This window comes from Antedon mediterranea, chromosome 8 (assembly GCF_964355755.1).
Source record: "Antedon mediterranea chromosome 8, ecAntMedi1.1, whole genome shotgun sequence".
NCBI classification, from domain to species: Eukaryota; Metazoa; Echinodermata; class Crinoidea; order Comatulida; family Antedonidae; genus Antedon; species Antedon mediterranea.
Window position 1 is genome coordinate 18,802,284 of NC_092677.1, and position 14,098 is coordinate 18,816,381.

At 34.4% G+C, this 14,098-nt stretch overlaps 1 protein-coding gene across 5 annotated transcripts in view; it reads right to left on the minus strand.

The window, feature by feature from the left end:
- The window catches only part of LOC140057346 (uncharacterized), a 101,184-nt gene that overhangs the window by 72,585 nt on the left and 14,501 nt on the right, over positions 1 to 14,098 (minus strand). For 3 of the 5 annotated variants that reach the window (XM_072102971.1, XM_072102970.1, XM_072102972.1), the window contains exon 3: positions 13,442 to 13,605. In XM_072102971.1, coding sequence (XP_071959072.1) covers positions 13,447 to 13,605 — 159 coding nt within the window. In that variant the 3' untranslated portion in view covers positions 13,442 to 13,446. Of the gene's footprint in view, positions 1 to 5,936; positions 8,043 to 13,441; positions 13,606 to 14,098 lie in introns of those variants that run through there. The other 2 variants (XR_011846917.1, XM_072102969.1) reach the window with 2 other exon arrangements.

A 14,098-nucleotide genomic window follows, 5' to 3' on the forward strand; every position in this document is an offset into this window, starting at 1 on the left:
TTTATGTAGAGTGTAGAGTGACTAATGCACATAAAACTAAGGTGTTTCAAACCAATTTGTGCAATGTGTGATGAGATAGCGGTTCGGGAATATCAAAAGAACGCCAGAGCGGACTTAACAATGTATTCCTTGCATTGATGACAACATCGGGCTTTATTCTCAAGAAAAATGCCGACATCGAAAGAAGTAATTTTATTTGACTTGGTCCAAAATTACAGATGCCTTTACGACAAAGAAGTTAAATCATACCAAAAACGGCAAGAGGGAGAAGAAAAATGCATGGGAGGCAATATCGGAACGGGTTGGTTGGCCCGCAGCTGAATGCCTACGCATTTACAATACAAGAAGGACCGCTTTTGTGAGGTAGGTATCGTAATTATTTGTTATATTATTTATGTATTAAGTTTTAAAATTAACGCACTTGCCCTTCCAAATCCCTGAATTTTATAACTCAATAAATAAGTCATGCATTTCGTTTTCTATTAATTAATTGGATGTTTTGGCAACCATTCAAAATCTGCAATTTTTTCTACTTTATGGGCAATTGGGAAAGCACATATTTCAAAATTGTTTTTCCAATTATTTACAATAGTTTATTGTTGCACCCTGTAGACATTTGAAGAAAATACGGGACAGTACAAAAAGTGGGTGCGGTACTGCAGATATTGTTCCTGGTCAAGAGTGGGACCATATGAGATGGTTAATAACCCATATTAACCATAGAAAAACACAGGAGTAGTGGATCAACAGATGCCAGCCAGGATGACCCAGAGGAAGAGTGCCTTCGCCTGCTTTCCGAATCGGTAATAGGCATAGTGGTGGAGGATGATGCAGGTAATTATTATTGTTTATTTAATATTCAATTATGGTAATAATTGTTATAAAATTGACCAAGGGCCATGCATATACTGACACAAGAGGACGACAAAAACCGACAAAGAGTCCACAGCCAGTGAATTGTGCAAACTTTGGAATAACAATGTCATATTTAACAACTTGGGTATATTAACCTTGAGTATGAAAGATTCTCAAGAATGAATCAAGGAAATATGGACATTTAGTATCAAAAAATCTCACAATACTTTATGATACAATAAAAGTAAACTCTCTTTTTATATTTCACCGACACTGACCGGAATAAATATATAGGAATGTCATATTTATCAAACTTGCAAACATATTAAGGTATTTCCACCTTGAGTATGAAAGATATTCCTGAATGAATTAATTACATCTGGATATTTAATTTCAAACAATCTCACATTACTATACGATACAATAAAAGTAACGATTTTTAAAAGAAATGTTTCACGGACACTGTGTGACAGGAATAAATATATAGTAAGGTCATATTATCAACTTGCAAACATTTTTAAGGTATCCACTTTGAGTATGAAAGATTCTCCTGAATGAATTAATTAAATATGGACATTTAATTTCACAAAATCTCACATTACTATACGACACAATAAAAGTAACTCTCTTTTAATATTTCACAGACAGGAATAAGAATGTCATATTTATCAACTTGCAAACATATTAAGGTATATCTACCTTGAGTATGAAAGATATTCCTGAATGAATTAATTAAATCTAGACATTCAATTTCAAACAATCTTACATTACTGTACGATACAATCAAAGTAACTCTCTTTTTATATTTCACCAACACTGAGTGACAGGAATAAATATATAGGAATGTCACATTTATCAAACTTGCAAACATATTAAGGTATATCTACCTTGAGTATGAAAGATATTCCTGAATGAATTAATTAAATCTGGACATTTAATTTCACAAAATCTGACAATAAAAGTAACTCTTTTATTATATTTCACTGATACTGACCGGAATAAATATATAGGAATTTCATACTGTATTTATCAAACTTGCCAACATTGCAAGGTATATCAACTTGAGTATGAAAGATTCTCATGAATGAATTAACAGAGAATTCCACTGAGTCAATTTGTATCCTAGAAAGAAGCATAAATTTAAAATGTTAAAAAAAAGGTGTACTAATTAGTCATTCAGGATATGATGCAAGAGATCCTGATGGGAGGATCATCAAGGCCTTGTGTACCGATCAAACGTTTAATTTAATGAATGGTACATGGCAGAAATGAGGCAGATTCTTGCGCAAGAACGGAATTGGAACACTGAGATCAGTTAAGGTTACTCAAAAGTATTGGAAACAAAAGCTTACAGAAATTACTACAAAAAAAAGTGACTGACTTTCAAAGAATGGAAAATAACATGCAAGGTTATCATTGGGGACAATGTTAGCAGTCACTTTAAGCCTGGTTTCCTGTCGACGTAAGAACTTGATTTTTACTACGACTACGTCGATTTTTCATGAGAACATAATGTTTTTACAGGAAACCTGTCAAAGCCTTTGTTTATGCGAAAACGACGTGGCTTACGATGATTTTCTACATGTTTACATCGCTTATCTAATGTAACGTTACGTCACTCCCGAAAGTTGAATCCAATTTAACTTTCGGGAGTATTGTTGCATATACGTAAAGAACAACCAATCAGCGACCTCATCTATGAATATTTAATCGGCTAATGATGTAATGATTATATATAGAATGCAGATATGGTGGTCTTCTTTATGTAGAGTGTAGAGTGACTAATGCACATAAAACTAAGGTGTTTCAAACCAATTTGTGCAATGTGTGATGAGATAGCGGTTCGGGAATATCAAAAGAACGCCAGAGCGGACTTAACAATGTATTCCTTGCATTGATGACAACATCGGGCTTCATTCTCAAGAAAAATGCTGACATCGAAAGAAGTAATTTTATTTGACTTGGTCCAAAATTACAGATGCCTTTACGACAAAGAAGTTAAATCATACCAAAAACGGCAAGAGGGAGAAGAAAAATGCATGGGAGGCGATATCGGAACGGGTTGGTTGGCCCGCAGCTGAATGGCTACGCATTTACAATACAAGAAGGACCGCTTTTGTGAGGTAGGTATCGTAATTATTTGTTATATTATTTATGTATTAAGTTTTAAAATTAACGCACTTGCCCTTCCAAATCCCTGAATTTTATAACTCAATAAATAAGTCATGCATTTCGTTTTCTATTTATTAATTGGATGTTTTGGCAACCATTCAAAATCTGCAATTTTTTCTACTTTATGGGCAATTGGGAAAGCACATATTTCAAAATTGTTTTTCCAATTAATTACAATAGTTTATTGTTGCACCCTGTAGACATTTGAAGAAAATACGGGACAGTACAAAAAGTGGGTGCGGTACTGCAGATATTGTTCCTGGTCAAGAGTGGGACCATATGAGATGGTTAATAACCCATATTAACCATAGAAAAACACAGGAGTAGTGGATCAACAGATGCCAGCCAGGATGACCCAGAGGAAGAGTGCCTTCGCCTGCTTTCCGAATCGGTAATAGGCATAGTGGTGGAGGATGATGCAGGTAATCATTATTGTTTATTTAATATTCAATTATGGTAATAATTGTTATAAAATTGACCAAGGGCCATGCATATACTGACACAAGAGGACGACAAAAACCGACAAAGAGTCCACAGCCAGTGAATTGTGCAAACTTTGGAATAACAATGTCATATTTAACAACTTGGGTATATTAACCTTGAGTATGAAAGATTCTCAAGAATGAATCAAGGAAATATGGACATTTAGTATCAAAAAATCTCACAATACTTTATGATACAATAAAAGTAAACTCTCTTTTTATATTTCACCGACACTGACCGGAATAAATATATAGGAATGTCATATTTATCAAACTTGCAAACATATTAAGGTATTTCCACCTTGAGTATGAATGATATTCCTGAATTAATTAATTAAATCTGGACATTTAATTTCAAACAATCTCACATTACTATACGATACAATAAAAGTAACGATTTTTAAAAGAAATGTTTCACGGACACTGTGTGACAGGAATAAATATATAGTAAGGTCATATTATCAACTTGCAAACATTTTTAAGGTATCCACTTTGAGTATGAAAGATTCTCCTGAATGAATTAATTAAATATGGACATTTAATTTCACAAAATCTCACATTACTATACGAAACAATAAAAGTAACTCTCTTTTTATATTTCACTGACAGGAATAAGAATGTCATATTTACAGTAACAACTTGCAAACATATTAAGGTATATCTACCTTGAGTATGAAAGATATTCCTGAATGAATTAATTAAATCTGGGCATTTAATTTCAAACAATCTCACATTACTATACGATACAATAAAAGTAACGATTTTTAAAAAAATGTTTCACGGACACTGAGTGACAGGAATAAATATATAGGAATGTCATATTGATCAACTTATATACATTGCAAGGTATATCACCTCATGAATGAATTAACAGAGAATTCCAGCATGTATTTATGATGTAAATTCGTGAACGTTTCTTAAATGAGGATGCTACATTAAAGGTAGTGCATGCCCTAGTAAGATCGAGATTTGACATATTGCAATAGAGTTCACTACAGATTGTCTCAAACATCTGTAATAAAATTAATAGTGCTGCCCAACTTGTCCTCTGTTGTTTCCATTGGCTCCCTGTATTGTTTTCAAAGTTCTTTTATTTGTTTTAAAATCCATCATATATTTCAGAGCTAATTAAGTTTCATTCGGCAACCTCTACTTGTTTTCGTCTGGTCAACATTTGACTCAACCACTCCTGAGTATCCATGGTGAAGGTTAGGGAAGCGATCTTTTGTGATCGCTGCTCCAAAATTGTGGAACTATTTGCTATTGGTTATTCGTGAGTGACTCTCACTTAAAGACTTGTTTCGTTCTGTGTGAATTTATTATATGCATTCGATTTTATTAATTTTATTGTTTGTTAGGCATATAAATGTAATAAATAGCTGATGGCATGCCTCATCAAGGCCTTGTATACCGATCAAAAAAAACCTTACCGTTTAATGTAATGAATGGTAACGGATTCTTGAGCAAGAACGGAATTGGAACACTGAGATAAGTTCAGGTTACTCAAAAGTATTGGACACAAAAGCTTACAGAAATTACTACAAAAAAAAGTTGGGAAGCGAGACTTTCAAAGAATGGAAAATAAAACGCAAGGTTATCACTAGGGACAATGTTAGCAGTCACTTTAGTAGCGAAAAAGTCCTGAGTCGGTCTGAGCAGCACATCATCTACCTCAGCCACTTGATGTAGCATTTTATGGCCCACTGAAAAGAATCTGGAGACGAGTCCTAGTCGACTGGAAAAGTATTTTTATAGTATAGGTTACTTTGAACATCAAATTTTAAATAAAAAATAAATATTTTTATGCACAGCCAAACTATTTGAGGAATGCTATCATTAGCTTCATTCAGTCCCCCTATTTGAGTAATGAAAAAAGTAAGATATATTTATAACATTAGTCAGGGTTCTATGTGAAAGGAAAAAAATGTTCAAAGTAGTCCCGGTTTACGGTAGCTATAATACACATATACATTTTCTGTTTCAGATAATACCTACAATGCATCTCAGATCAGAGCATGTCATGTCAAACATTGATGTTAAAATTGACGACTCAGATAATGACCCGGATTATATTCCGGCGCCATCAATCTCAGAAAAAAGAAGTTATCTCTGAAGACGAACCACAACCACCACCACCAGAAGACAGACATCCAGTCAATCATGAGCAGCGACCATCCATTTCAGGCGACAGACAGCCTGTAATTCATGAAGAGGATCTACAACACATCCAAGGAGATATACCTTCCAAGAAGTCACACAGCCAGTCAATCAGGAGGTGGAACTACCACACATACCAGTCGAAAGACCACCTGACCCGGAAAGAGGTACAAGAAAGAGAAAATTGAACCTGAATTCTTGGGTAAAAAATGTCAGGAAACAGGCCATGCATATACTGACACAAGAGGACGACAAAAACCGGCAAAGAGTCCACAGCCAGTGAATTGTGCAAACTTTGCAGAGATAGACAGGTTGGTCATATGCAATGAATATTGGCAGTTAGGTGACTATACACTTCAGAAGGATGGTGTCCAAAACACACATTCATCAGCCATCAACGACTCAAAAACGCCACAAATGATGGTGAACAAACTTGTTCACTTATTTTAAAAAAAACGGGTTTGATGCTGGAAATATGCCAAAGAAATCTTTTGTCAAACTCGACAGTTTGAGGAAATATGGTGCAGAAAGGTCCTCCTTCCAACTTGCAAAGGCTGCCAGGAAGTGAAAGAACATTAAATGGTGGACCCGATACCTTGGGTAAAAAACGTCAGGAAACAGGCACGCACCAAAGGACATGCATATACTGACACAGGACGACGACAAAACCCGGCAAAGAGTCCACAGCCAGTGAATTGTGCAAACTTTGCAGAGATAGACAGGTTGGTCATATGCAATGAATATTGGCAGCTAGGTGACTATACACTTCAGAAAGATTCTTGTCAAACATATAATGTAATTTGGAACAGGTGTCCAAAACACACATTCATCAGCCATCAACGACTCTGTTGCAGATGCCACAAATGATGGTGAACAGACTTGTTCTCTTATTTTAAAAAATGGGGTTTGATGCTGGAAATATGCCAAAGAAATCTTTGGCAAACTTATTGATTATAGTTTCCAGCTCTAATAAATAATTATAATCATGCGTGAAATTTAAACATTATTTTCTCAAATACCAATTTTGAATAATTTCTTGGGTATTTATTATCAAAATTTAAAAAAAATTGTATCTTGAATCAGTTGGCTTTCTCAAATAAATAAACAAAAATATATAAGTAAACATCCAATTGTTACAAAATGTTTCCAACTTGTTTGTCTAAATACATAGAACATGCATAGATAGGCTCAAACTATGGTAAAGTTTAAAAGAACATCAAACCCCCCTCGCCACATTTCTTTTTCTAGGCAAAGATTTAGGATCAATCAGGTCTGTCTCCTATGGACTGGCAAATGAGGCCAGCAAGCCAGAAACATGACATAAATGCTTGTGTGCACTTTAATTTAGAACCTAGTAGATTTTGTGAGATGAGTAGGGGCTTACCCCTGCTGTACAAATTCACACACACAGGCACTGTGGTGAACAGATAAGAGAGCTTCTGAATTAGTAATTACAACTGAAAGCATGTACAGTAGTGAAAAGTGTAGCATCTGTAAAGGGCCTCATGGATGTCAGTCTATGCTGTTTCGATTTACCCTTGTTAAATTAATCAAAATTATTATAACAAATAAATATTGAATTCAAATGATGTTTATGCAAGACAACAATGATGGTATTTGGAAGATTTTTTCTGAAGATCAGATAAAATGTTAGAATAGGTGTACATTAAAGACAAACCAAAATGCTAAATAATAAGTTTTATAGCAAATAGCGTGCGCGACGCATGGTGGGAAGGATTTGGGAGTTAACGTCACAACGCGTACCTACGTGATTTGTTGTTTGTACGTACTCCCAAACCCTTCCCATCATGCATTGTGCAATGACGTACTTCGCGAAACCAAGCTATTTGCGATAAACTTTATGGCTAAATAACATTTTAAAACTAAATTTGCATAAATCACATAAATACATATAAACAAAACAAAATTATATTAATAGTTTGATACATTGAGTTTAAATGAAGGTGTTAAATTTCATTAATTAATGGGCAACAAATATACACACAATCATGTCCACATCAATGGCATTAACATCTCTTCCCATTACTGTACTATTTTCATGATCTGTTCAGGTTTATTTTAATTACACGAGCTATACCACAAAATGAAGGACAGAACAATATAAAGAATAAAACAAAAAAGTACATTATCAACTTTTAAGGAATTCAGTTTCTTGAATATGTAGTTTGTAATTTAACAAAACCGTCAAAAATGGCAGAGACCACAGAGAAATGTAAATGAGGAAGATGTCGTACTTGCACTGCTTGACAACATTACCTCGAAACATGTGACTGATGGTAAGAGTAGTAGAAGTAATTGGATCTGTAAGATTGTGTCTTGTAAAAATGAAGTCATCCACGTTGGACCGTCCCATAGCTAAAGAGGCAGAAGAGAAAGGATGAAATGATTTATTGGACACAAAATAAAAATTGAATTATTAACTTTATCTTTAGTCGATTATTAGTATATTTTAATGTTATAGCTAATCGGAATGAACAGTGACCCATGTGACTTATTATGGAAACTATTGAATAATTGTAGATATAAATTCATAAAAAAATGTTGTCTATCTGATGTCATGACATCCTTATATGGCCAGTTGAATTCAAAATGTCAGATTTTCATCTCTTTCATAAAAGTTCATCATGTTTAAAAGAGAGAACATCTTACTTTTACGTGCCCAAAATTGGTGTAACCGTGTACTCTGTAAATACTGTACGACACAATTCATCACTGCAAACATTTACTTCATGTCATAGAATGGCATAATCATTTTCAGCCTTCATATTTTAACGTATAAATTTTGCGTTTGCGCGGATAATACGAACTCGTCATAATGACCAGGGTTCGTACACCTGTGAGCTAGTAAAATTCCAGGACATTTCAAGGACATTCAATGTCAATATTTTAAATTTTCAAAGACATATACCTAAATATTAAGTTCAACAGATTAATAAAAAAAATGTTTAGGATTGAAGAATTTCGTAGTTACGATGTTTTTCAGAAATTCAAGTACTGTAGCCACTAAAAAACATACAGTACTGAAAACATAGGCGTGGAAAATCGAGTAACATGACACGTAACAGTAAAAGCCTTTGTGGAACCGCGCCAGACTTCCTCCTGTCGAGGAGGGTAGTCACGGCGCGTGCCGTCACTAGCGGTATTGAACAAAAGCTGCCATTTCCATAGTCACCGCACTGTCGACGATATTTGGTAATTTGATACTATAGGATGATGAGTATAAATGAAAGAAATCAAACCATATTCTAATTCACTCTGAACTTTATTCAAAACGATTATACCCTTTACAAAAAGCCGTATACGAACATATACGATGTTTTGTTTATGTTTCGTATAGGACGTCCACTTCGTATACGAAACGTATACGTCAATTCCGAAGTTCCTGTCCGCATAATCAGCATATACAAACCGTATACGACAGCGTATTTGATCATTTATAAACAATAAACAACTGCTGCATCCTGATATACTAGAACGAACGCGAAAAGGGACTGTCCCACTTTTTGCAAACAGCACATGACGATAGCGTACGTTGGTAGCTAAACTTTGTTACTTGAATTTTACGGTTTTATATAATATTCAGTTTACTATACTTTATTGTTTATTTTGTAAATATTTAATAATGTATGAAGGTAATTTGCAAATTTGTCCCAAATAGTTTATGTAATAAATTAATAGCACAACAGGGATTGTGAAACTGTCGATACGGCAATGGAATTCGACTAGAGAGTGAAGCACACGTTGTAAAGCCCGGGCGTAAGTCGAGCGTTGTTTAATTTTTGTCAACAAAATCGCCGCTGAGCGAGCTAGCTACTAGACTGTTGATGATGAAATTTGTTTAATTAATCCGATTTGCCAAACCGTTTTTCCGATTTTTTGAAATTCTATTTTGTGGATTTTTTCCCTTACACCAGAGAGGTACGTGTACGTCAAATGGCATTGTTTTTCGCATGAACACGCGTGGCAATTTTTTACCAGAGGGGTGCTTGTACGTAAATGGAATTGTTTTTTTCAATTCGCGCCACCGCGGCGACTCGCATCATACACGTACACACGTTGTCATTTCTTACAAGGAGGGTGTGTGTACGTCAAATGGAATGTCCACAACAATCGTTTGGCTCGCATGAATGGTAATTTTCTAAAGTGGTGCGGTGTACGTCAATTGGAATTGTTTTTTCCAACAACCAACCCTGATAAGAAAGCCTATTTCATGTACGAGTATTTATCGGCGGCGGGAACTGTCGGCACGTACAAACGTTGCTATCTTCCATGTACTTTCATACTTAATACTTTTATTGTTCAGTATTTTCAAAACTTTATTAAAAGAATTCATATAACTTTATTGTATTTTAACAATTTTCAGGACATTCAAGGACAATTGCCAATTTCAAGGACTTTCCAGTACTTGAAAAAAGTGATTTATTTTTCCATGACTTTCAAGGAATTTAAGGACGCGTACGAACTCTGAGTGACGAGTTCAAATCTAGTTTATTCTTAACCTTGAACAGTTTTTTCAGAATCAGTTCTAATCAATATAATTCAATTTTTCACAGTATATTTTCTATGTCCAAGAATCACTTACTATGTGCATCTACAGGGTTGTAGCTAAGAATTGTTGAGGGTGGAAAAAAAAATTGTGAGGGTGGTTTTTTATTAAGCTTGCGAGCGAAGCGAGGAACTTAGGCTGGGGGCCAGGGGGCCGCCAAGGGCCCCCGGTCGGGGTTCAGAGGCCGAAGGGCCCTGAAAAAATTTGCTATATTGACCTTTATAAGACTCATTTTAATGATGGTTTATATGTGTAATTTTTTACATTTTTTTTTATTAATAATATTATCATTGTTCAGGTGAATGATTTTAATAAAGCAAAACATTACTTTTACCATGGACGTAATTATACGTACCTCCCGGTTTATTACCTCCATGCTTTGACAGTGTAAGTGTAGGCCTACCATTTGGACCTAAACATAACTGCCTTTGTGGTTACCTTGCCCCTGAAGAACGCCTAGGCCTAGCTAGCTTGCATGAATTAAATAAATTTGTTCGATTTAGCCGAGAATATTTTTTCAAGATAAAAACCTCTTATTGATATTCATGCCGCACAACAACCACGTAGAAAAACATCACGATGTACTTACATGAACGAACGTACATTTCGCCAGGTCTGCGGCCTGGGCGATGAATGATCTAGGCTATCATCCGAGCCATACTACAGTATACTCGCGCTAATGATGTAATTCACAAAATAAAAAATAATAACAGTACAAGATATATAGTATGTTTGTATGTTTCAATTCAATGTTTTTTTAATAAATACACGTAGTCGGGAAGTTACTCCACAAAGCAGTCGGCGTGGAACGGTTGATTAGCCTACAGTTTAATTCGCCGGTTTTTTTAAATATTCTCCATGATTCATTCATACAGAGGAGATAAGAAAATCGCGCACAGCATGCAAAGCTAGCAAGCTGCATGCTAGGTTGTGATGTTCACTCAAGTGGAACTTGAGCGTACCGTCCAATCAGCATTAAGTACATGACAGTTCTGCTTGGTTGATTTTCAAAGCTGTGTGTTTTGTGCTAGGCTAGCTGCATTGTGCGATGTGAGCTAGAATATGCCCGATATTTCGCGAAAAAAAAAGGAATTTAGGGTGGGCGGACAGGTACGTCTGACGCTGGGCGGAAGGCCTTAAAATTAGCTTTAGACTGGGCGGGAGGCTTTTAGGCAGGGCGGCCCCGCCCGGCTCCGCCCTCCACAATTACATCCCTGCATCTAATCTTCACAACCCTTTACCAATATATCAGTGCTCATAAATTTCATGCAAGATTGACAATTTTCACATGATACATAACGTGCACTTACAAGTTTTAAAAAGGATTTCTAAAATGTCTGCGCACAAATTTTAGACACATGAAATCGTCACTCGTCACACGAACCGGCGAATCCGCAAAATGTCCATTTCGAGAAAATCGCGATTGTAAAAAAGGCACTTTTTGCACGGTCATTTCTCGCAAGAAAAAAAGCGAATGTCCATTATTTTTGTGGTAATTATGTAAAAATATATCAAATGAATATTTTTAAAGTGTCCATAAAAAAATATACTCATTAATTAAAGAGTAATCACTTAATTAATACATTCGTCACTTCGTGTGAAGATTATTTACCGCGTATCGCGTAACTAAGCGATATTCGACGCATATTCGTCACTTCGTGTGAACAAGAATCTTACGCAATGACTATGAAATATGCGGTATTCGCCGTGATTGCGTGGTAATGAATAGGCAGTCCCACCAGGGAAGAGTTAACTCTTCCCTGGTCCCACATAAACATCTTAGATAGGGCCCTAATGATAATAATATAAAGTAAACAAATTATTCTGTTAAAATTGCAAAAGAACAATCACAAATCAGTTGCAAAATATAATTTATAGTAGCCACAAACATCATTTTAGCTATTGTAAATAATGGAAAAACGGAAACATGGTTCATTTAATTAAATTTAATTATTAATTTATACATTATTTGATCTCTACATAAGGCAAGGCAATGTTAGATAGTTAGAATAAACGTTTTTAATTCAATATTCCCTTAGTAGGCCCAACGGGAACAGTTAAAAAATTATTTAGACAGTCCATTGTACAATATGACTTTTTCAGCATATTAGGCCTACAATCATTTAGCCATTTATGGCCAATATAGTATTTATTAAATAACATTAAATGTGTTATTTGCCTTTTCTAATATCCGTATTAAAAGGCTAATTTAAATTATTTACTAATTTAATGTGATACCGTAGCAATGTGGTCTTATTGTAGGCATATCACAGGATAATGTGCAGACTACCCTATATAGTATACGATAGTATTTAGTATAGCCATGCCCCCAAAGATATTTGGTGACTCACTGATTATAATAATTATACTGTAACTAGGCCTATCTAATTTAAAAAGCAAAAACAAAAAATATAAATACTCTAACATCAAAATGTATGAATTGTTTAATAAAAATGTGTATACAGAAATGAAAGTTATTATCCTTAGTAGCATTACCAATTAACAATAGAGGTGAAATTTGATGTTTCTTTTTAATAATCAGGTTATTTATTCTCTAAAAAATTAAATATTTCAAAATACTTAAGACTATAACATTGATGTAGGCCTAATCGTTACCGTACCGTTTCGGGTATGTGTTGTCAGTGCCATAATTTTAATGTAATGTTTTGCTAGTGCTCGAGTGAACATACGAAAGATCAAACATCGAAACGTTGCATTACATTTCCTGAAATAAATGATTTATCAATAACCACAAAAATCAGTTTTTACTGGGTAAAATACTGTTCAATATTCTTTAATCTATGCTCAATCTAACTTCGCGGGACTGAAAATTGGCCATCAAATAATGGAATGTTCCAGATATGCAATAAACCAATCAGATCACATGCAATTAGTGACGAATTGCATATTCGCCGTTTATTCAGGCGCGTAAACAGTGTGCGTGATGCGCGTTTTACTCACACGAAGTGACGAATCGATATTCGACGCTTCGTGTGACGAATGATTATAATATCACAATATATTCGCCAAATTATAATTTAAATAATTAATTATTGAAATAAGATACGCAGTTGATATTTGCATCAGTTGTTCTTTAGAATAAATACTTTCGAAATATACAAAAAAAAATTTCGCGCCAAAATGACGATTCGCCGGTTCGTGTGACGAGTGACGAAATAATGGCATGTAGTATTGTTACAGTACTTACTACATTCATTTATCTTTTTTTTGCAATTCTTCTATATTCTCTTCTTCATTTGACACTTTTCCAGAACCATTCTGCATTAAGATGAGACCAGTAATTATCAACATTGAACCTATCCACCATTTTATACCAAGTGGCTCTCCAAACAATAAATGTCCAATAAATGCCTGCAAAGTGCAATAGTTAAATTACAGAGTAGAATGTTATTTTAACAGTTCTTACATTTTGTTTGTTCATCATGTACAGCAATACATACAATTATTTTGTACAATAGGAAATATTAAAAAAACAATGCATTTTTCTACAAATAATTTTGTTTTTTTATTTAAAAATAATAAAATTTGATAATTATTCATGTTGCATTCATTTTTGGATAAACTATTTTTTGTGCAATAATGTAAACCATAATAATTCAATCTTTTTGCTGTGGTTATGTGTTTTCCCAATTTACATGAGAAGCACTGCTGTACTGTAGGTATAAAGAAATAATTTTATAAAATAATAACAAAATAATGTTGATAAATTACAGTATTGATTTAACATTAGAAATTGAATAGGCCTACAGCAGTTTTGCTAAAATTTATCAAAATTATGGTACAGTATTGGTCCAAAACATGTAAAATGGAATTTAATGTGGGGAAGTGCTCATTTTTTATCTGA